Source organism: Haliotis rufescens, unplaced genomic scaffold, assembly GCF_023055435.1.
Source record: "Haliotis rufescens isolate VD_foot unplaced genomic scaffold, xgHalRufe1.0.p SCAF_46, whole genome shotgun sequence".
NCBI lineage: Eukaryota > Metazoa > Mollusca > Gastropoda > Lepetellida > Haliotidae > Haliotis > Haliotis rufescens.
In genome coordinates this window covers 639,915-664,645 of record NW_025964179.1, presented here as the reverse complement: position 1 = coordinate 664,645, position 24,731 = coordinate 639,915, and the positions used below count along the sequence as shown (strand labels likewise).

At 39.3% G+C, this 24,731-nt stretch overlaps 1 protein-coding gene across 5 annotated transcripts in view; it reads right to left on the bottom strand.

Annotated features, from left to right (window-relative positions):
* Window positions 1-12,110, bottom strand: part of LOC124141574 (kinesin heavy chain-like) — an 83,065-nt gene extending 70,955 nt beyond the window's left edge. For 4 of the 5 annotated variants that reach the window (XM_048383237.1, XM_046509583.2, XM_046509582.2 and 1 more), the window contains exon 1: window positions 11,636-12,110. In XM_048383237.1, the coding sequence (XP_048239194.1) occupies window positions 11,636-11,755 (120 nt within the window). In that variant the 5' untranslated portion in view covers window positions 11,756-12,110. The remainder of the gene's footprint in view (window positions 1-11,635) is intronic. The other variant, XM_046509585.2, reaches the window with a different exon arrangement.
* Window positions 12,111-24,731: the final 12,621 nt, after the last annotated feature.

The following is a 24,731-nucleotide window of genomic DNA, read 5'->3' as shown; positions in this document are numbered from 1 at the left end:
TCAGTCAGGTGAATGTCAGTCATATTTTTTGTAGTTTACCTTTGAAAGGTGAGAAAAGGTGACACAAAGGTGTCCAAACTAAGCAAGACTGTTTAAATCTGTTCTCTTGAAAATCTGTTGTGCTACGAGATAACCTGACATTTGTCAAACCTTATATATATATTGGCAGTGTTGAAAATAAGGGGGGTCCCGGGGACCTGGAGGTTTGCCTCTATTTGAACCACCGTCTGCCAAGTCTTTTGTAACTTTTAACAGGGTTATGATGAGAACCCCTGACCAATTTCCTTGCTTAATTTCAATCACAGGTTTATATCCCAAAAGTGGCTTGAACAATGTTTAATATGGGTTTTGCTTCAATAAAACAATGTATTTTTAAATCCAGGACCATTTTTGAGAAAGTGGCCAAGTCGTCAAAAGCACCACAATTCACTGTGCAAAATGCTGCATCCCTTGAGCACGCCAGAAACCTATGAGTGTGGGTTTGAATCCTGGTTCGCAACAATTCTTTTTTAAGTTTGTCAGCTCCATAACCATGGTAACAATGCTCATGGTTTTTACCAAAGTGGTAAATGTTGGAGACATGCATCACTTCGGTCCTTCCTATCATATACAGCTGACAAGCTGTGACAGAACTGGAATTAAAAGCTGTGTTAAACCCAACTCACTCACTCCAAGACAGTATACAATGAAAACTCAGGGATTTATCTAGCTCTGCTCAGGAGGCCATTTAGCCCTAAGTCTGCAGCAAATGCTTCCAGAAATTCCCAATTTGAATTACAAATTTCCAAATTCCTCACAATTTATGAAAATAATACAGAGCTCCAGATAACTTTCTGAGCAATTGAGTTCTTACTCTAGGGTTTCTATTTTATTTGGGTTATTACATTTTTCATTGGGTAACCAATATTTGGCACTCATCTATTCATGACTCTATTGGGTTTTTCCAAAAATTAGTGAACATTTTAAGATTTTAAAAAAAAATGAAATAATCATGATAATGTTTTAGATGTATATAACTGTTCTAAATATATAGGCCTGACTCGGAAAGTAAATTGGCTCGTAATTGTGTTTCCGAAATTAGCTCCTGAGTACCCATGCTGAAAAAGCTTCATCAGGTATTTACGCATGCTGTTTTTATACATTTGAGTTTATCAATAAATTGCATGCATTTCTGTATGCAAGTTAATTGAAAGTAATTGGGTTTTGAATATTTTCGGGGGTATTTTACGCAAATAAGCTGCTTATCTGTAGCTCTGATCATAATTGAACAATGATATTGAATAATATCACAATTTTGCAATCCTACAAACTAAAAGGCATGTCTATCTTGACAGTTTTGATAGAGGAAAGTGTATTTATTGCTTGCAAACTTCCCCCTTCCCAAACAACCTAAAGCTTTAAATTCATCATTTATTGTTGATGTAGCTGCCCTTCCTCTTTCATCCATGTGACAAAATACACTTAACCTGGCAATGTGCCATTCATGGTGTAACCCCCATAACAGGATCAACAACATGCAGGGCTGTATAAGCCAACAGCTAACATCTTGGATGGCAAGTTTTTACCCAATCATCAATCATGTCCTACATGCAGTCGAGTCGGATATTATTCATGTATATCATACTGTAATATACAATAAATATACAATAAACATACATGAGTAAGATGCCAAAGTTGATAAGTTTGTTCTGAGTCATGTTAATTATATACATATCCAGAAGTCTTGAGATTCGAGAGTAAAGTCATATTTACTAGGTTCATGTATATATCTGATCATCTCACACGATCAATGTTAGAAATGAATGCTAGCTAGTAGTAAGTCTGTGGCTAACAAAAATGGAACATGGCTGACTAAAGCACATGCAGGTGAGGTGAAATGAGGCTTAACACGACTACCCCACTCAGACACAGTATACTGACTCCGACCCAACCAGTCCTTGTTTTATCTTCTTAATGCCAAGCACCAGGCAGGGAAACAACAAGTTCCATCTTTTAACGCCTTTTGGTATGACACAGCCGGGACCGAACCCACAACCTTCCACTCTCCGGGCGCATGCTCTACAACTAGACCACGGAGTCAATCCAAAAGCAAATACAGAGAATGATTCTTAGTCTGGACTCTGTAAGTCCAGCCCCTGTTTTCAAGGTGATTCCTCCTGGGAATGTCTACATATGATCAAAGGAATATCACAATGTAACTATAATGTGTTATTTCACAAATGTGTTAATCTGGGCGACACAACTGGGAATGCCTTCCAATGTTAACCAGATTAATATCAGTCCTTGAGGTTTGCTTACCGATGTGGAGAATGAAACCCAGGTCTGTCGTAAGAAGCAAACACACTAACCACGAGGCTTCTCCACCACCCTGTAATCTTAACCCTGAAAACTCCAACAGGAAAATACCCATACATCAGCGCGTGATTTGGTTTAATCATGCAAACTTCACAGCATGTCAGCTGAATGCTGGAGAGAAGCCCCAAGTGATGAGGCCCAAGTGGATTTACCACGTTGGCAAAATCTTCCAGCACAATTATGGTCCTGACAAACCAAGAATCATAATCAGGGTGATTCTGTGATTCAAACATATCCAAGTGATGAGGCCCAAGTGGATTTACCACGTTGGCAAAATCTTCCAGCACAATTATGGTCCTGACAAACCAAGAATCATAATCAGGGTGATTCTGTGATTCAAACATATCCCCAAGTGAGCATGGTGAGACAACATGGATATAATGCTTCACCAGATCACATCAGAAATCCCCTGAACCGCAGATGTATGTATTGCACAGTCCGCCCACAGTGGAGGTTACATGTCTCATCTATCTCTGGCTTCCAACTCAAGCCAATCACAACAAGCTGGCCCAGATAAAATGCGGCCAGGTGAGGAAACTTTCTAGGTTGCTGATGGGCAAAAAATGGGGGCTGACAAGGCGATGCTGTGCACACACGGCTGTAAATGTGATGTATAATAAGTATGTGTACGTAACTGGTATGCATTTGTTCCATCCATAAATATACTTTAATATTAATCAGATTACAGGCGTTATCCCACACTTATCATCATTCGCCTAGTCTTATCAATCTTATCGACTAATATATGTACCACACTTCACTGTCAATTAACATAAAAACTTAACACATATATTTATCATAGGACAGACTTAACAAATCTTATAACTGTTTAAGCAAATTATTTGACAATTTATCAATTCAACAAATTATTCCAAGTTATATATACAGACAGAAAGTAACATGTTTAGTCCACTAGTCCTTATAATGATAACATACAGCAAAACCCTGAATGGGACATTTCTACTAGTCCTTAATATGATACCCTAACTATTGGGCAGTTTGGCAAGGACTACAGGACTATCTATCGCTGTACATGGACAACAGCCTTTCATTGTCATGATCATATGAAAGATTATTCACAAAATAAAACTGTCCATCTCATTCAACTATTAAAAGACTAGGCAAAATTTACATATGACTTGCATGTAAACTCCATTTTGTTTTTTGTTCATTTAACTGTAAGCATTTTGCAACAATTAGCATGATTAGTCTGAAGCTGATTCCAGTAAAGAGTTGGTTGGTATTTTATGTTAAGTCGATATCATAACAGTAAATTTATCTGAATCACTAGATAAAGAAACTGTTCTTATCTGTCCACATTAAACTCCTATCACAAAGCTGCTTATATAAAGCTGCAGGCATCCACTTATAATTTCTTGCTTGACATGCTCCGTTGTTATCCCCTTAAGACATATCATTGATGACTTAACAGATTACAGCCTTCATGTGACATCATCTATATCAATCTGCCCATGTCAACACTGAGTTGAAATCTAGCAATCATCCCTGAAAAACCTGCAGCTGAGACATATTTGTGTTATTCATTAGAACTAGGAACCATCGAGTACAAAAAGAGTATCACCACTTGTTGATAACACACTAAGCATGCAATACCACCATACTTCAGAATTCAAGAACTGACCACCTCCCAATCACAACTAAGACTCATTTGTTCAACTGACGCATATCATATAGACCCTCTCTCATAATGTCCAGTGTCATATAGTGTCCTACAGCACTTTCGAGTAGTTAATTCTAGCTGAATTTTAGCCCCCATATATATTATCATCATTATTTATTACCATATGGCTGGATTCCAGAGCTATATCATGTATATATGACATATATGTGTTTAGTTCATTATTATCATCATCATTACCATCATTATGACTTTCTGTGTTTGACTACAAAAAACAATGCATGCCCAGTTACAAATGGATTTGCCCTTACTTGTAATTGTGAGTGAGTATGGTTTTATGCCGCTTTTAGCAATATTCCAGCAATATCACGGCGGAGGACACCAGAAATGGGCTTCACACATTGGACACATGTCCGGAATCGAACCTGGGTCTTCGGAGTGACGAGCGAACGTTTTAACCACTAGGCTACCCGACCGCCCCACTTACTTGTAAATATCCTAAAGGTAGTCACAATGTGAACAGAGCATTATAGGTCACAAGCTCTCTACGTATCCATTACTAAAGTATACACATTAGGGCTGTAATGATAGACTTAGTCATGATACAACACATTTCTTGAGGTTGTGATACCATACTTGATATTGTACATGAAAACTCGACAAGTCTATATTCCACCAACAAAGGGATTGAAAAGAAATCCAAACAAAACTTATTTAGTAGATTTGAGTTTAGTAATGACACAGTGTCTTGAAAAGTCTTGTTCATGTGTGGCGTTAAACAATAAACAAACAAACAAAAGGAAGCTTTTTCACGATACAACATTGAAAAAGATATTGCTTTCAAGACAGGTAATCAGCAGAAATTCTATGGTGCTTGGATGCTGTATCATCAACTTTTCGAAAATGAGGAGCAGCTTTCAATTTAATTTTAGTTTTGTACTTAAGATTTTAATGTTTGAGACCATGTACTTTCCTAAACTGCAATATGATATATAAACAAGAGTGAATGTGTGAGTGAGAAGTATGTTATTTTCTGTAAAAAAAAAACAAAGTAAGATGTACTGATAAGTTGTGCTTTATGTCATGGGCTTTCTGCTACCCTGGGCGGAAGCCCGTTTATGTAACAGGTGCGTCTTTCTAAAAACAATAAAAGAAAAAAAGAAAGAAAATAAACAAACAAACATGGCATGCCATTGTTTAATTTGTTTTGAGCAGTATATTCACCCTAAATACACAGAAACAACGTCGCAATTTCCAACTACAACATTCATACCTAGACTGGAAATAGTCGCCAGACCATGGAGATGACCCTTACTGTGGGATGGTGTCTATGAATGGAGGACACAGCTCAGTGGGAAGAAGTTATTCAGACATACCTGTGTATTGTCCCCATAGACAGCCTCTACCCAACCCATACACTGCACACCTACAGTGAGTACACTTCCAGTACACAAGGGTGGGCGGAGTGGGGTCAGTAAACACTATACTGTATCCTGAATGTCATCACAATGTAACACATTCTATTTACTGTGAAATTAAATGTTGTACAATGTGATCTCATGTTTAACCCTGTCAATACCGCACTGACAACAGTCATATTTCACACCTAGAACTATTAATGAAGAATAACAATAATATATTCGGGTTAACAATGCATTTTCATTCTCATTAACAATGATAACTATCCAATCTCAGCAGCATTAAACATGCATTCTTTAAAGTGATGACTATTGGCCTGAGTTTGTATTGCAAGTTAGCCATTAGCTGTTCATGTGTTGCAATATGTACAACTATATATTTTCTAATGAACCTGAATAAATAAGAACCCATAGGTCGGACTTCCGCACATTTTGACAACTTCATAATTGTCTGCCATTTTGTTGGATGTATTATGATCATGTAACATGCGTAATAGACACATTGTATACAGGAAGCTGGTAATGAAGTTTTACTTTTTCGGTCACCGTAATCAAACTTATAATTTCTGAGTTTTATAATTTCAATACAACCTGTCACTTATGTAAACTTTGCCAACAAGATTTAAATATGAATGATTTTGAAACATTATCCCCAACGTATTGTATAACATCTTCATTAGTATTCCAAATCGTCGTATATCAATAATACTGCAAACTTCTATTTATTTAAAAACACTCACAACTGATATGTCTGAAACAGAGGACCTAGATATGATGTTTACTGCAAATTTGATGTGGTTTTGCAACCAGACATTTTCATGATTTTATCAGTTTCTTATAGGACATTATTCTATATCATTATGAATGATAAAAAGAGTATTTGGGACGGTTTGGTTAACAAATTGTCAATTTCCTGGCATTTCAACCAATCTGAATCCTTGTCTTGTGACTTTCAACTATTCACTTCTTACAACCAGCCGGTTGACAGTTCTTTTCCCAATCTACACACAACAAAACAAATGCAGCAGTAGAAATTGGTAGTAGTCCTATAGTCCTTGTCAAACTACCCAACAGTTAAGGTATCACAAGGATAAGTAGAAAATTGCCAATTTTAAGGGGTTTTCTATCTGTCATTATCATGACTAGTGGACTAAAATTCTTAGTTTCTGTAGCTGTAATGAAGGGTGACTGGGACTCAGGGAGTCTCCAAGAACCAAATAACTTCACACAAAGAATGTCTGTAACCTAAATTGGTCATCAATACCCCGGGCAGTGACCCCATTCAGAAGCATATTGAGTGATGGTGATGTATACACCCTGTTTACTGACCGTGACCAGCTGACCTCAAATCCAGTGTCATGACATCTTGTGTGTTTTCAGTCAAGTACGTTTCTACTGGAGGTTATAGAAAAGAATCACCTACGTGTCCGTATCCATGCAGGACATATTTACTTGATTGCAGGGACTTTGTGGTCACAAGAACATTCAGTTATTCTGATAGTTGCTCATATGTTTATAGAATTTATACATAAAAATGTTATTATGTTGTCATAAATTTGACATCTTCACACACAAAAATTGTGATTAATATTGAACATGCTTAACCATGCTAACAGATCATGTAATTTTCATACTATTTTCCAAGGTTTAATAATTTGTTGTTGCCTGTTGAAGTTGTACTTGAATAATATTCCACACAAAAATGTTGATATTTTGTCACTACCAATGGTAAAGGTCATGTAACTTACAAAGTCTTAAATAGTTACTATTATTAGACATGTAGGAATAGAACAAACATACTAACTAATGTTAATGCTTTCAGGCTGACAAAAAGAATAATTTAATTATTATTAACAAAATATAAGGAGTTAAACATACAAGTATATACAAGTAACATTAGACACAAATAAATTATTAATAATCATGATTTAATTATAATAAAAAAACTCACATAATATATACTGTCAACATGCAAAACCAAAATGAGCATATATTATAACAATATAGCCAGTGATTACGTTTCAATCCGCTATGCACTATCAGCATGATCATGATGATCAGTAAGTTTAATATTTCCTATCCCAGATAAAATCTTTCTCGTCATATCACTCTGTATGTAAGATAGCTACGCGATAAATCACCAAGAACAATGAGGAACAAAGCATGGTTTATTTCACAATAAAACATTGTTATATCATGACGTCATTTCTGGAGATTCAAACATGTGCTCGTAACTTAATGACGTTTTTTGGACAATGCTATTTTTGAGAGGGGAGTGTCTAGCAAGTTGTTGCCCATAGGTGTAGCCGGGTAATGCAGATAAACGTGATGGCTGTGCCCCTCATGGTTTATTTTCCCTGCAGTGTACGACAACAACTCCCACTGGTCGTTTATTTCTTAAATATATGGTACATGTACATGAACATGTTGGCATCTATGCCAGTGAATGCTGACATACCCTGGATAATAGGTGAAATTGGGTTTTAACATTGCGTTCAAGATTATTGCACTTATATAGCGATGTGCATGCACATGTATGTGTGTGTGTGTGTGTGTGTGTGTGTATGGCTGCTTGTACTAGTCCGGACTGATACCGATTTATAATGCTAGGCCACTGAGATACCATGCTGCAGTTTAACATGAATACCCCACTCAGACACAGTATACTGACTCCGAGCCGACCAGTCCTTGTTTTAGCCCCTTAATGCCGCGCGCTAGACAGGGTAACAACAAGTACCATCTTTTAACGTATTTTGGTATGACGCGGCCAGGGATCGAACCCTGAACCTTCCGCACCTCGGTGGGACGCTCTACCACCAGATCACAGAGGCAGTCCCTGGATAATAGACTCACGAGATACACAAACCTTTCCTTAATGATAACCGTGCTCTGGATATGATCACAGACAACGATCATGACCTAAAATCATGACACTACAGATACTGAAATGATGCAATAGTGTGCAGCTGCTCTTACCTTGACATGGGCTCAGAGGTCATTGGAGTAATTGGTGAAATAAAATCCATAAGTTTTATTTCACATTAAATTCTCATCTCCCCTTCAGCAAAATATTTATCATGTTCATCCAACTATGTTTTCATGCATTGTTTACAGCATCACTCACACTATCAAACAGGGTTAGAAATTAATTTGTTTTTTCACTAGTCAGCAAGAACAAACAGCTACAGAGACGCCATCTCCCTAATGGAAAAGGTGGTAGTGGTCCTGCCTCACTTTGTCTAGTCTGTACTAGCATACCTTTGTCAATTTCAAACCCTGTCAAACAACAAGGGTGTTATTGACAGATCAATAATAGCTACAATGTGTTTTCCACAACATTAAAATACACAAACTTGGAAAATAAATAATACGAATATTACACCTCAAATATACTCATACAGTTGACCAACTAATTTGTTTTTTACCTCTGTCTTAGGATTATGACAAACATAGAAGATAAAACATGACAATTACCAGGATTAATGAAAGCCCAAAGAGAGTTTGAAATATACCCCAGTACTGTATCACCTAGTGTTGGCACGATACACCAACTGTGCGATCCAGTACGTATCACGATACCTTACTCACGAACTGATATGTACCACGATACTTGCATGTGCTCTTATCTGTGGTGCGTAAGCCATCTTTTTCATAGACAGGATGGCCAAATACCTAGCACACTGATGATTTACAGTTGGCAGTATGTATGGCACAACAAATGAAAATATTTATGTTTTCACTTTTAGATTTCACTACTGATTAGTGTTTAGTGGAACATTCAGTAAATCAAACATTTAAGGTCAGAATCGACATCTTTAACTCAGTGTGTAACTGTGACCGATACTTGTATCGAGAAGTAAAAAATTGAGATCCGCCGATGCATCGATGTATCATCCCACCACTAGTATCGCCCCTATCATTAATCAAATGATCGCTTTATTTTTCAGTCAGTGTATTGATACTGAAATTTCAAATCAATACAAGCTTAACAAATTTGCAAAACGTCATAATAATCAAGCAGATGTGGAGGAAACATTCCTACATTTTCAGTTATCTCTTTCCATTGCTCTTCCCACAAACATGAAAACATGTCATCTCATTTCCATCATAAAGCCACAGAAGCGAGTGACCTAGTTTATGCTAGAAAAGAACATTCAACTGCTCACACCCTCTCAACATAGATGTACATACCTACATGAGCAACTGGGATTGTCATTGTATATCAGAGGTATTAGACAACTGCACCTTCTGTCAACATTACTTCATATTCTATTGAAGAAGAGTAGCCTGTGGGTGTTTAAGGTGCATATTTACCAAAGCTTCTACAACAACAAGTTTAACAGATAGTAATAAAACCAACAAAAGCATTAGGATGGATTTAAGATTGGCAACTATATTAACTGTTCACCAGGTCTCTAAAAAATTATATTAGGGTTGCAATGAAGGCTAGTCTTACCCACTAGATAAAAAAATAGATACACAGAAGATGGTCTTAGACCATAATGTGCACTACCGCCATGTTAGATACAGTGTGCCTCAACCACGTAAACTTAGCCAAATATGAATATGAGACCATTGCTTTTTAATGTTACTACATCTCACAGAGATCAAACACCTGCTCTCTATGAATGAACGAGGAAAAACATGAAGTCCCTGTGACACGGGAACTATATATAGACTCTTATTCTTAACATGGCCCAAACCGACAGTACTTTTTTTAAAAAGCAGAAATCTCTCTTGCAATTCTTTCAATCTTCACAAACCCATTTTGACTTGAAGCTCTTGCCGTTGAGCTGAGATAAAAGCTATGTGTGCATCTGTGGTGAATTCCTGACATTTCCAGCAGGTTCTCAGCGGTAAGTCAAGGCCAGACACACGTGGTCCCACAGCACATTTCCTCCTCTGCTGCAACGCTTACAGCAGTTGAGGCAAACAACTAACATTGTACAATAAGTGTATTAATTATTACAACAAACCTTGCCAGGGCATGTGTGGAAGGGATGTGTGGGATCATGTGTGTAAAATTACATAATGTGACAGTCTGTCTGGTAGATCACTTGGTTTGAGCTATGCCAGATCCTAAGCATGAAACTGTGAAAGAGTATTAGGTCATAATACTATTACCATGATTACTAAACTGATTAGATCATTCATTTAAGCTTACCATAATACTCACTAATGGAAAATATGACAGGCGCATTTTGATTTCACATGATGAAAATGTCAGCAGGGTCGTCACAAAATCTAGTTTTAATGTCAAAAGAAACTAATTGGAAAGTAATGCTTACAGAAAATACTATTTCATTATCATGATTATAAAGAGATAATAAACATAATATTGATAAACTGGCAGCATGGAGTGCAGCAGTAGAAACTAATATTTTTAGTCCACTAGTTCTCATAACATACAGCAAGACCCTTAAAAATGGCAAATGTCTACAAGTTCTTACAATACCTTAATGTGGGGCTGTTTGGCAAGGACTACAGGACTAGTGCCAATTTCTAGTGTCAGTATTGTGGTCAAACTGTCAGCACATCACAGGTTCACATAACACATGACATTGCAGCAGAATCATGCATTACAATGATTACCATGATGGAAATTTATCTATGTGTTCTGAAGTTAAATGTATGATAAACAATGAGCAAATTGCATCTGAAAAACAACCATGCTATTCCACCATGTGAATACATAAGCTGTATCTATATATCCGGGTTTATATCTAGCGTCTATGGTGAGAAGAACATAAGCAAAGGTCAGACCATTTTGTGTTTAAACATCCATGCTATTCAAGTACAGATACACTTGAATTCTATCCATCCTGCCATTTTATCAACAATTGTTTATTATTGATCTGCAACAGACTGCGTGCAACCAGTTGGGCTGCCATTTGCAATTTCCTTGGCAAATCAATACCATAATCAATCTACAGACTTTATACACATTCATCTTGTGTACAACACAGAGTCACTGCACTAAGTGAAGACAAACCAGTAAAATATATAACCGGTACAAATCTCTTCTCATTATGCATAAAAATGATGAAGAATTGTGAAGTCACCTGGAGGTGTATTTATTATGATAAACATATATGCATTAACATCAGTGTTGTGAGCATTACGTCACAGTACAGAATAAACTGTCCAAGGATTGTCTTTGGTGAGTGACAGTTATCCTAATGTATTTAGTACACAACATATATTCACTGATAGATGTACTCACGGATACAGCTATGGAGTCGTCTGTTGGAAATTTCAAGACGAATTTGCTCCCAGCCTTCTCCTCTGCCGAGTTCAAGGGTCGTACTCGGCAAACAACTTTGATTGTTTCGTCTGCAGCCATTTTTATCTCCTTTCTGGAATAACTAGGGATACAAGAGAATGTTCGTAAATCCCTTCTTAACTATTATGACAACTATCAAAGTGAGAATAAATTATTCGTTTCGTGTTGGCGACCAACTGGATCTCTCTGATTCATTGATCATTTTGCGGGACGGAATGCCGATGGTAAAATACAGAGCCGTCTGGGTAATATCCGAACTGAATTATACCAGGCAATTCGAGAAATACCTCTGACAACTGTCACGTGTGTTTGTAAATCGTCCCGGAGCAGAACAATTGGTCAAATCATCCTCAAAGTACTGTATCACATCATCATCTTCAACACAGTCGCCATGTTTCCAAAGAATGCTGGGAGGATGACGTCATGGAATGACCTCTCGTGACCTCTTTATCGACGCACCTGTCAAAAAGAATGAAATGGCGCTTAATTTGAGCAGTTAACGTGATCCTTGTTACGATTTTAACGACAGGATCAATTTGAACAGTAAACTGCCTTTTTAATGCAAGTTATTTTCAATAGAAACATTTCAAACCGTGTCGACATCAGTAACATATAATGTTCGGCATAGCAGAATACATGTTCATTAAAAACTATTTTTGTTTGTGTAGGCCTACAGCTGAGATTTCCTGTGCTCGAAGATAAATTTATATATTTTGCTGTATAATAGTCATAATTCAACATAATGTGAATAAGAGAAACAACCTTACTAGACTTGCCTGTAGCACCAACATCACACATTGATGTAAACGGCCGGATAAAAAGTCAGGAGAGACACACCAAAACGACAAAAGGGACACACTCAAACGACAAAAGGGACATACCCAAACGACAAAAGGGACACACCCAAACGACAAAAGGGACATACCCAAACGACAAAAGGGACACACCCAAACGACAAAAGGGACACACCCAAACGACAAAAGGGACATACAAAAACGACAAAAGGGACATACCCAAACGACAAAAGGGACACACTCAAACGACAAAAGGGACACACCCAAACGACAAAAGGGACACACCCAAACGACAAAAGGGACATACAAAAACGACAAAAGGGACATACCCAAACGACAAAAGGGACACACTCAAACGGCAAAAGGGACATACCCAAACGACAAAAGGGACATACAAAAACGACAAAAGGGACATACCCAAACGACAAAAGGGACACACCCAAACGACAAAAGGGACACACCCAGGTACTAACCCAAACGACAAAAGGGACACACCCAAACGACAAAAGGGACATACCCAAACGACAAAAGGGACATACCCAAACGACAAAAGGGACATACCCAAACGACAAAAGGGACACACCCAAACGGCAAAAGGGACATACAAAAACGACAAAAGGGACATACCCAAACGACAAAAGGGACACACCCAAACGGCAAAAGGGACACACCCAAACGACACAAGGGACATACAAAAACGACAAAAGGGACATACCCAAACGACAAAAGGGACACACCCAAACGACAAAAGGGACATACCCAAACGACAAAAGGGACACACCCAAACGACAAAAGGGACACACCCAGGGACTAACCCAAACGACAAAAGGGACACACCCAGGTACTAACCCAAACGACAAAAGGGACACACCCAAACGACAAAAGGGACATACCCAAACGACAAAAGGGACATACCCAAACGACAAAAGGGACATACCCAAACGACAAAAGGGACACACCCAAACGGCAAAAGGGACATACAAAAACGACAAAAGGGACATACCCAAACGACAAAAGGGACACACCCAAACGGCAAAAGGGACACACCCAAACGACACAAGGGACATACAAAAACGACAAAAGGGACATACCCAAACGACAAAAGGGACACACCCAAACGACAAAAGGGACATACCCAAACGACAAAAGGGACACACCCAAACGACAAAAGGGACACACCCAGGGACTAACCCAAACGACAAAAGGGACACACCCAAACGACAAAAGGGACATAGCAAAACGACAAAAGGGACATAGCAAAACGACAAAAGGGACACACCCAAACGACAAAAGGGACATAGCAAAACGACAAAAGGGAAACACCAAAACGACAAAAGGGACACACCCAAACGACAAAAAGGACACACCCAAACAGCAAAAGGGACACACCAAAACAGCAAAAGGGACACAAATCGAAAATTGCGACATTATAAATATAAACCTATACAGTTTGTATGCTTATATCTTTATTCTTTTCGTAACACATACCTTGAACAGTTTATATGCATCACAGCACCACAAAGCATACATTTGCTCCATCAAACAGCTGCACAATCAGAGCTCTGTTCCACTTGTCGCACAGAGAACATGTATTCTGAATGGCAAAATACCCGTGGATCGATGCTCATGATATCAATCACTGGATTGTCTGGCCCAGACTCGATTATTTACAGACCGCCGTCATATAGCTGGAATATTGCTGAGTGCGGCGTTAAACAACAAACAAACTAACCAACTGAATGGCAAAGAAAGTATACCGAGTTTGTTTTGTTGTAATTGAAAATTGAAAGAATAAAGAACTGTCGTTAAAGTTGATTATGTCTTTTTAACCACCACTCACTCCTGCAACAGTTTGTTAAACGTTATCTGTGGCTGGGTAACTTTGAGTTAAATTAAATTTTTTCAATAAAGACTAGGGAAGGACATTCATCTGCAATCAAATTAAATGTTGTACATTTGTGCCGAAAATACAAATTTATTGATTTTCAAAGATAAAAGATCTAAGATATCCAGCAGCAGTTGTGTATTATTCGATTTGTTTAAAAAAAATAAAGTTTTAAATCAAATTACATTTAAACCAACAAAACCATGGAGAAGTCCTCTTTGAGTGTTGACTAAGCACTACTGCAGTTCATATTTATTTTGTACTTGCATGCCTGGGTGTGTGTGTCTGTGTGTGTGTGCGTGTGTGTGTGTGTGCGTGTGTGTGTGTGTGTGTGTGTGTGTGTGTGTGTGTGTGTGTGTGTGTGTGTGTGTGCGCGCGCGCGTGTGTGCCTGTGTGTGTGTGTGTGTGTGCGTGTGCGTGTGCGTGTGCATGTGTGTGAAATAAATAAACCCCTGCCTTGAACAAACGTCAGATCAACAGACGCAATGAAATAAATAAATCCCTGCCTTGAACAAACGTCAGATCAACAGACGCAGTGAAATAAATAAACCCCTGCCTTGAACAAACGTCAGATCAACAGACGCAGTGAAATAAATAAATAAACCCCTGCCTTGAACAAACGTAAATTTTGTGTATGTCCAGCGGTAGAAACAAACATTTGTAGTCCACTAGTCCAAATAATGATAACATGTAGCAAACCTTCAAAAATGACAGTTTTCTACCAGTCCTTACGACACCTTAGGGGTGGTAGGGTAGCCTTGTGGTTAAAACGAAGATATGGGTTCGATTCCCCACATGGGTACAATGGGTGAAACCCATTTCGGGTGTCCCCCGCCGTGTTATTGCTGGAATAGTGCTGAAGGCGGCGTAAAACCATACTCACTCACTCATTGAAGAGTCAGTGCACAAGTTAAGACAAATGGCAATATAAATGTATTCATTTTTTTTTATAAATAATGATACAGTCGACTAATATGGATCGGGTAGTCGGCTCAGTGATTTTGCTGACTGTGTTTCAGTCTGCGAAGATGGCTTTGGTCGCCGTTCATGGTTTCAGTCACTGGTGTCTCAGGTCTATATTTAATTATTCACAGGCCGCCGTAAACCAGCTGAAATATTGCAGGCCTAAAGCAAACATTCATGCCGTCAGCATAAGGGCTTCCTGTCTTTAAGCCGGGGCCTAACAACGGAAAATAGCCTTTCTCATTTAAATATGTTATCCGAAACTAAGCCCAGGGCTTAATTTCGGAAGCGTTTACGCTTTCTTACCCAAATAGGGAACGCCTTGCGTTGAATAAAAATTATAAACTTTTAAGTTGTTTTAACTGAGAAAATATAAACTTGAATTTTAACTTTGAACCGGAAATATCTTCATAGAATGAAAACCTTGAACTTGTACTTACTACACATTAAGATTTGCCTCTTGTAGAGCATCGCAAAGTATTAACTTTCAAAGTATGTAAATAATTCATTTAAGGAAGATCACGTCAGAATATATACCATAATGTAAATACATGGGTCTAAATACGGAATTACTTCCGTTTTAGGCCCTTGAGCGTTATTACGCGTGGGCCGAAATACGGGACGTCAGGTAATACGACAATAAGGACAGTTGACGAAACGCAGTTCATATTTTACGTTCGCTTCATGCAGCTCAGAATCACTATTGGGCATGGATTAGGCAAATGATGTGCTCTGATTTCACTGCAACGAATAAAGCCGAAGGCTATCTCCAAAGTTCTACTTAAGATACATTCACATATACACTAGTGCAGGTGTTGGTATGGGTTTAATGCGCATTGAACACCATTCGGCTGATTCACGGCCTTTCGTCTTAATGTAGGGGAGGTGACACCAGGCCCATGAAGATCAGTGTTGGAATAGGCCTTCAGCAAATCATGTAAAGAGGCGACTAAGGGGATCGGGTAGTCAGGCTCGCTGAATTGGTTGATGCATGACATGGATCCCAATTGCGTAAATAGATGCTCATGTTGTTAATCACTGGATTGTCTGGTCCAGACTCGATTATTTACAGACCGCCGTCATATAGCTGGAATATTGCTGAGTGCGGCGTTAAACAACAAACAAACACCTTCATGGAGTGAGGGTCATACAATTTGGCCCTCACTCTACGAAGGTTCATACTCCAATGAACTCACACAAAGTGAAGTCAATTCTTAAATATACATAGGTCATCATTGGCGATATAAAATCCTCCAGTATTTCACCTTTATTGTTAGTGTTTCTACTACTCCAGAATGGGTTGTGGCTATTTCAATCACCCGTGAGTACACGTGGTTTGGGGAGTTGATCGTTAAGAACTTGAATATTAGAAAGCTGAAGAGCTGACGAAGCACAGTGAGCACAGAGGAAAAGCAACGTGCAATGTAAGTTGCACTGAAACGGCTTGGAGATTGGTTTTAAGTATAACAGGGCTGTGGATAACATCCTGCTTTAAAATTGATGCTCCCCCAGTGGCCCTGTCACCTGGAGGGGAAAAAGAATTTCAGCCAATGAACTGACGTAAGTTAAAATGATATGTCTGGTTTAGATAAGTTTCCTGTAGACTACGGTGGCCCGTAAGGGACATGGAGTCTGTTTTTCAATATTTTGATGTTTCACTTACTTTTATCGTAATCTTTTGCAAATTAACACAATTTATCATACAAATATGTGATAAATCATATATAAAAACAACCGAAAACATGGAAAATGTACTTTCAAGTAGCTATTGAGTCACTGAAATGTGAAGCGATTGTCAAAAACTAAAATGGAAATGTCAAAAACCAAAACGAAAATGTCAAAAACAAAAGCGAAAATGTCAAAAACTAAAATGAAACCACAGAAAACTATTTCCACCGCGGTGGAAATACTTTTCTGTATTTTCATTTTCGTTTTTGTTTTTTGACATTTTCATTTTAGTTTTTGACATTTTCGTTTCACTTTTCAGCGATTCAATATCTTCTTTACACATGATTTATCACATATTTGTAAGACAAATCGTGTTAATTTGCAGAAGGTAACGATAAAAGTAAGTGAAATATCAAAATATGGAAAAACAGACTCCATGTCCCTTATGGGCCACCGTAGTAGACAGCTGGTTTAAAATCCTGGAGTAATAGATGTAATTCATTAAAATGAAAAGTTTTCAGTCCTCCACTGTACAATATGCGAGGATCAACCGGGAATCTACCCCACACTTTCTTTTGAGGCCGACAAGCTATGTGCCCTATGCTGTGTGTTTTCGGACGCATCCATGTCCTCGTGGGGTCCCAACTTGTTAAATAATCTGGTTCTTTTATCCTTTTGAGGTTCTGCCACTCTGATATTTTTTTTTTATGATTCTGTTCCTGGTTTAAATTTGTTTTTAACAACTTGTTTCACATTTATTTAGATGTGATGGTTTAACGCTGACTGAGACGATGATTGTTCCTGAAATATAGCAGATGAGTGAAATTGAGGTGAGGTGAGGTGAGGTGAGGTGAAATTGGGTTTAACGTCGCGTCCAAGATTATTGCACTTATATAGCGACGTGCATGCACGTGTGTGTGTGGCTGCTTGTACTAGTCTGGACTGATGCCGATTTATAGTGCTAGCACACTGAGATATACCATGCCGCAGTTTAACATGAATACCCCACTCAGACACAGTATACTGACTCCGAGCCGACCAGTCCTTGTTTTAGCCCCTTAATGCCGAGCGCCAGACAGGGTAACAACAAGTACCATCTTTTAATGTCTTTTGGTATTACGCGGCCGGTGATCGAACCCCGGACCTTCCGCTCTCCTGGCGGACGCTCTACCATTAGACCACGGAGGCGGTCGAGTGAAACTGAGATAGCACTGTTCAGTTCAGAAGACTTCATGTCAAGTCTGTTTGGAAGTGTGTTGAAGATGTGGTTTCAGACGAAGTGGATACTTATCGGGTTGGTTCAGCTGGTGTTCTGGTAATGGACGCATGAGTTTCTTTTGGTTCTGGAGTTTGAACTAAAACTGTTTGCGGCATCAGCAGGATTGATGTTTCGAGTCAATTTAATTTTGTTTATCTCCATTTGTTTTTTCCAGATTGGGCATTATTTGGAGTAATTTCCTGAACAGTTGGTGCACTTTTTAAAGTTGATGTCGCCATCTTCCGTTACATAAGTATTCTCACTGCAGTGAGCACATGGAACAGATAATGTGTAAGTATTAACACCATGGCCGTATTTTTGGTTGGTTGGTTGGTTTGTTGTTTTACGCCGCACTCAGCAATATTCCAGCTATATGACGGCGGTCTGTAAATAATCGAGTCTGGACCAGACAATCCAGTGATTAACATCATGAGCATCGATCCACGCAATTCCGTATTTTTGGCATTTGAAACATCGCAAATGATTTGGAATGTAAGTATGAACGTTGATATTGCAGTACCCTGCCTTTACAGATGGTGGAGCAGTCGGAGAGGGAAAGGAAAAGAGGTACGTGTTGGTTGGTTGAGTTTGGTTGTGCGGGTTGTGAACCTTTTGACATAGATAACTCCTTGATCTTTCACTTCAGAAACAATGTCAATCTCAGGCATATCAGTGAACAGACCCGTGAATAGACCCGTGAAGATGCGGGGTAAAATAGGTCTTCAGCAATCCATGCTTGCCGTAAAAGGCGACTAACGGGATCGGGTTGTCAGGCTCGCTGACTTGGTTGATGTATGTCATAATATCCCAATTGCGTGGATCGAAAAAGATTGTTACAGTATGTTGTTTGTGTTGACAATGGAATTTATAATACATGCTTCTAAACGCACCAACTGGTCAATGGTACCTCTGTTTTTTCGGAAACCACAGCGGATGTCACTTAGGAGGTTATTAGTCTCCAAGTTCCAGACTAAATGATTGTTGACCATGTGCTAGTTTTACAAACAGAGCTGGTTAATTATATTGGGTGGTAACTGGATGGATCTGTTGGTATAGGAATGACAATAGCATTGTGCCACGAGGAGGGACATTTCCGGTTGTTAATATTTCATCAAATATATTAAGCAGCCTTTTTAAAACATTAATCAGGCCAGTGTTTCAGGAGCTGATAATGTGTGTTGTCCTCCCCTGCTGCAGTGTCATGAGCTTGCCCTAGGACAGTATGCAATTCATCGAGTGAAAACGTTTCATTGTAGTCCTCACCATTATCAGAATTAAAATTTCTTTTTTCTTTTCCTGTTGTTTTTAAAGCCTCTGAAATTGAGGGTTATAATTTGATGATGAGGAATGATTTGCAAGTTTCATCAAGCTTGTTGGCAATTTAAAATTTAGTTGGTAATATTGTTTTACCATCTTTGAGATGGTGAACTCCAGATTTTGATCCTTTGCCCTTAATCTTTCGAATCATATTTCACACCTTGGACATGGGTGTGCGGGAATCGATTTTAGATATGTAGTTCCTCCATGAATGACGTTTATTTTGTTTAAAGGTATGTCTCGCTTTGACGCTCGTGATATTAACGTTATTCAAGTAATGGACAGTGGCATGTCGGCGGAAATATTTCTCAAGCTATCTTCCTTTTTTCCTAGCTTGTTTGCAATCATTATCAAACCATGGTTTACATATATGAGGGTTTGCCGAGGATTTAGGAATGCTTTCGTCTCCAGTAGCATTTAATTGATCTGAAAACATCCCTTAAAATGTCAGATAATATTTTTTTCTGTACATAATGTTTGGACCAAAGACCAATAGGCCTTTATAAAAGTTCCACCTTATTGAAAGTGGTTTATCAGAGGGATAATTGTGAGTATTGCTGAAAAATGGTCACTTCCACAAAGGTCATCATGGACCGAACATTTCTGGTGAAGCAGTTGGAAGTGGCTGAACAGACTTGACCTATGTCAGGTCGGTCTGGCAGTCAATACTCAATGGTTACAGCAGGACGAGAGACTGTGGAAGAGTAGGAAATAGTAGACCTGCAACACTCTTCTGATTTCTGTGGAAGAAGAGATTTTATTTAGTCTTTATTGCTATGGTTTGGGACTCGCGTTTCCACACGGCAGGATTTAAAAGAGACCATATGGTTCCCACCGCAGTTTGCACACTTCACATCCTTCCTGCAGTCATATGCCTCGTGCTTGTCACCACAGCGGTAACAAGCAGCAGAGGCATGGCAGGTCTTGGATGCATGTACACACGTTTGGGAGGTGTATCATCGGAGTGGACTGGGTATACCTCCACTCCAATGATATTATAACCATCTTCACGAGGCAAGAGAGTTAACTGACTTTAAAAGTCCAGTTTCCAACCTTGCCGAACTAGGCTGGAATTCCTGGGCTAGATCATTGGACCACCAGTGGTTATTACGAGTTATGTCCCTTCTAAACCTCTCCTATGGACCAATCAAATTCCACCTCTTGCATCACTTGCATTTGATTCAAACAAAATGGCGGCGCCCTGTCAACACGATCTGTTCGATAATCAAGATCTATATTGTGAATAAAACGGGTCATACATCGCGAAGTGCATCAAATCATGTGAGCACCTTGATAAAATCATGAAAAGATTTGGAAAATATCTGTTGACAACGAGTTGGCGGTGCACATGCTTTGCAAATCTTGCAATCGACCGAAATCAGCACGACATTTTACAAACCGGATTTCTATTTCGTTACATGATTTTAATTGGACCATGCATAGACTCGTTAGCCCGGCCAAAATGTAACTCCATAATACCAGCCTAGTTCGGTAAGGGTGGAAACTGGACTTTTAAAGTCAGTTAACTTTCTTGCCTCGGGAAGATGATATAACTGGCTTTGATCGAGGGATAGAAGGCGAAGAGAAAGGCGTTGGTCGGTTATTCCTGTAATAGTGTGTATGTATTTATAGTGTGTCTGTATGTATTCAATGTATCGTATCTTCTACTTACACCTTAGCACTCTGATGCTATAAACTTGTATTTTACCTGTATAACATGTATCTAAAATCCAGCACTTTTTGCTCTTAACTTGTATTTTACTTATGAATGAGTCAGTGTGTCATAGACCGTTTGGCCGGACAGTAAAAAACATATAAAAAAGAAACATACATGAACTGTGTGACACTTAAAATAAATACAAAATATACACAAAGAAAAATGTTAAGCTCACCCCTATTTCTGAACCATGACAAATGGCAAAAATCATGGCCTGGGATGGCTGACCACAGGAGCTGGGCGATACCAATGTCATCAGATAGAACAAACATTGATAACGATTAAAGAAGATATTGGTGAATTGTGATTGAAATTTACTGACAAAAACATCATGGTAACATAGGTACTGTTTTTTACCTTTGACAATACCTCTAAAAAGTATGGAGGGATCACGGGTGGCCCAGTCGCCTATGGCTCCGCGATTCGCTGTGCAGAGTTGCGTCCCTTGGGCACGCCAGAAACCTATGATTGTGGGTTCGAATCCCGGTTCGCCCCGATTATGTTTCTAGGTTTGTCAGCACCATACCCGTGCTTGTGGGTTTCACCGAAGTGGTAAACGTCTGAGACCTGCATCACTTCGGGCTTTCCTCCCACATTAAGCTGACACGCCGTGATATAACTTGAATACTGTTAAAAGCGGCGTAAAACCCAACTCACTCACTCACTCACTAAAAGTATGGACCTGCAGGATTAAGCAAACGAGTTACGTTTGATGTTTCATGTGAAAATGTTCCTTAAAGTCTCTACTTGACATGACACGCGAAACAGTAGCGGATGTAACCGCCACGTGCCCGGATGACGCATTCCACCCTACGTCTCATGCCTCCAGTCAGAAGTTGGAATTGTTGATTGGTCAACAACAACCATGATTCAATGCTGCTTCCAATTGGCGTAAATCTTGTACAGGAAGATTTCGTGCCTGTATGCGCCGCCCCAGAATATCCCAAACATGTTCAAGGGGGTTCAAATCTGGGCTCATTTCTAGCCAGGGTATAGTCGTTATTGCATTGGCCCTCATGTAATCCACGACTGCATGCGAACGATGAGGCCTGGCACTGTCATCCATGTACTGAGGTCGAGTGGCAAGAGGGTGGTTGTCAAAATGAGGAACGACGACTGGACTCAAAACGTCCCGGATGTACTGAGCCCCTGTTAAGTTGCCCCTTATGGTGACCAAATCCAACCTGCAATCATGAGAGATACACCCCCAAACCATTACCGAGGCCCCGCCGTATGCAACAGTCGGTTTAATGTTCCTGAGGGTGAATGCCGTGTTCCGTTGCCTTCAAACTCTCGTTCTTCCATCAGTGCCTTTCGTCTGACCAATGGATCCATCTCCAAGTTCTCAGATTCCAGTTCTGTCGCGCAATACACCATGCTAAATGAGCAGCTTTGTGGTGATCTCTCAACAAGGGACGCTTTATGACTCGTCTAGCCCTCAGTCCTGCTGCTTTCAGTGCTGAAACGACGATTGGGCAACCACAGCTGTTTCAGACGAGTACTTGTTAAAAAGGGTTCTCAGCGTATGAGACGTAGACGGTCCCTGTCTTCGCGATGTGTCGTCACAAGAGGTCTTCCGGATCTGGGACGGTCCTGTACATCACTGGTGTGAGCATGTTCCTGCGTTATGCATGCCGATTATTTGGCATCTCAGAGGCTCAATTCACCTCAATAGGTGATACGGCACTGAGGCTCAATTCACCTCAATAGGTGATACGACACTAAGGCTCAATTCATCTCAATAGTTGACACGGCACTGAGGCTCAATTCATCTTAATAGTTAATACGGCACTGAGGCTCAATTCATCTTAATAGTTGATACGGCAATGAGGCTTAATTCACCTTAATAGGTGATACGGCACTGAGGCTCAATTCATCTCAATAGGTGATACGGTAATGAGGCTCAATTCATCTCAATAGTTGATACGGCAATGAGGCTCAATTCATTTCAATAGTTGATGCAGCAATGAGGCTTGAATCATCTTAATAGTTGATACGGCAATGAGGCTCAATTCATCTCAATAGTTGATACGGCAATGAGGCTCAATTCATCTCAATAGTTGATACGGCAATGATGCTTAATTCATCTCAATAGTTGACACGGTAATGAGGCTCAATTCATCCCAATAGTTGATACAGCAATGAAGCTCAATTCATCTTAATAGTTCATACGGCACTGAGGCTCAATTCATCTTAATAGTTGATACGGCAATGAGGCTCAATTCATCTCAATAGTTGATACGGCAATGATGCTTAATTCATCTCAATAGTTGACACGGTAATGAGGCTCAATTCATCCCAATAGTTGATACAGCAATGAAGCTCAATTCATCTTAATAGTTCATACGGCACTGAGGCTCAATTCATCTTAATAGTTGATACGGCAATGATGCTTAATTCATCTCAATAGTTGACACGGTAATGAGGCTCAATTCATCTCAATAGTTGATGCAGCAATGAGGCTTGAATCATCTTAATAGTTGATACGGCACTGAGGCTCAATTCATCTCAATAGTTGATACAGCAATGAAGCTCAATTCATCTTAATAGTTGATACGGCACTGAGGCTCAATTCATCTCAATAGTTGACACGGTAATGAGGCTCAATTCATCTCAATAGTTGATACGGCAATGAGGCTCGATTCATCTCAATAGTTGATACGGTAATGAGGCTCAATTCATCTTAATAGTTGATACGGCAATGAGGCTCAATTCATCTTAATAGTTGATACAGCAATGAAGCTCAATTCATCTTAATAGTTGATACGGCACTGAGGCTCAATTCATCTCAATAGTTGACACGGTAATGAGGCTCAATTCATCTCAATAGTTGATACGGCAATGAGGCTCGATTCATCTCAATAGTTGATACGGTAATGAGGCTCAATTCATCTTAATAGTTGATACGGCAATGAGGCTCAATTCATATCAATAGTTGATACGGCAATGAGGCTCAATTCATCTTAATAGTTGATACGGCACTGAGGCTCAATTCATCCCAATAGTTGATACAGCAATGAGGCTCAATTCATCCCAGTGGTTGATATGGTAATGAGGCTGGATTCATCTCAATAGTTGATAGGGTAATGAGGCTCAATTCATTTCAATATTTGATGCAGCAATGAGGTTCAATTCATCCCAATAAAGATGAGGTGACGAGGCTCAATTCATCTCATTAGTTGATACGGCAATGAGGCTCAATTCATCTTAATAGTTGATACGGCACTGAGGCTCAATTCATCCCAATAGTTGATACAGCAATGAGGCTCAATTCATCCCAGTGGTTGATACGGTAATGAGGCTCAATTCATCTCAATATTTGATGCAGCAATGAGGCACAATTCATCCCAATAAAGATCCAGGGTTGAGGCTCAATTCATCCCAATAAAGATATGGTGACGAGGCTCAATTCATCTTAATAGGTGATACAGTAA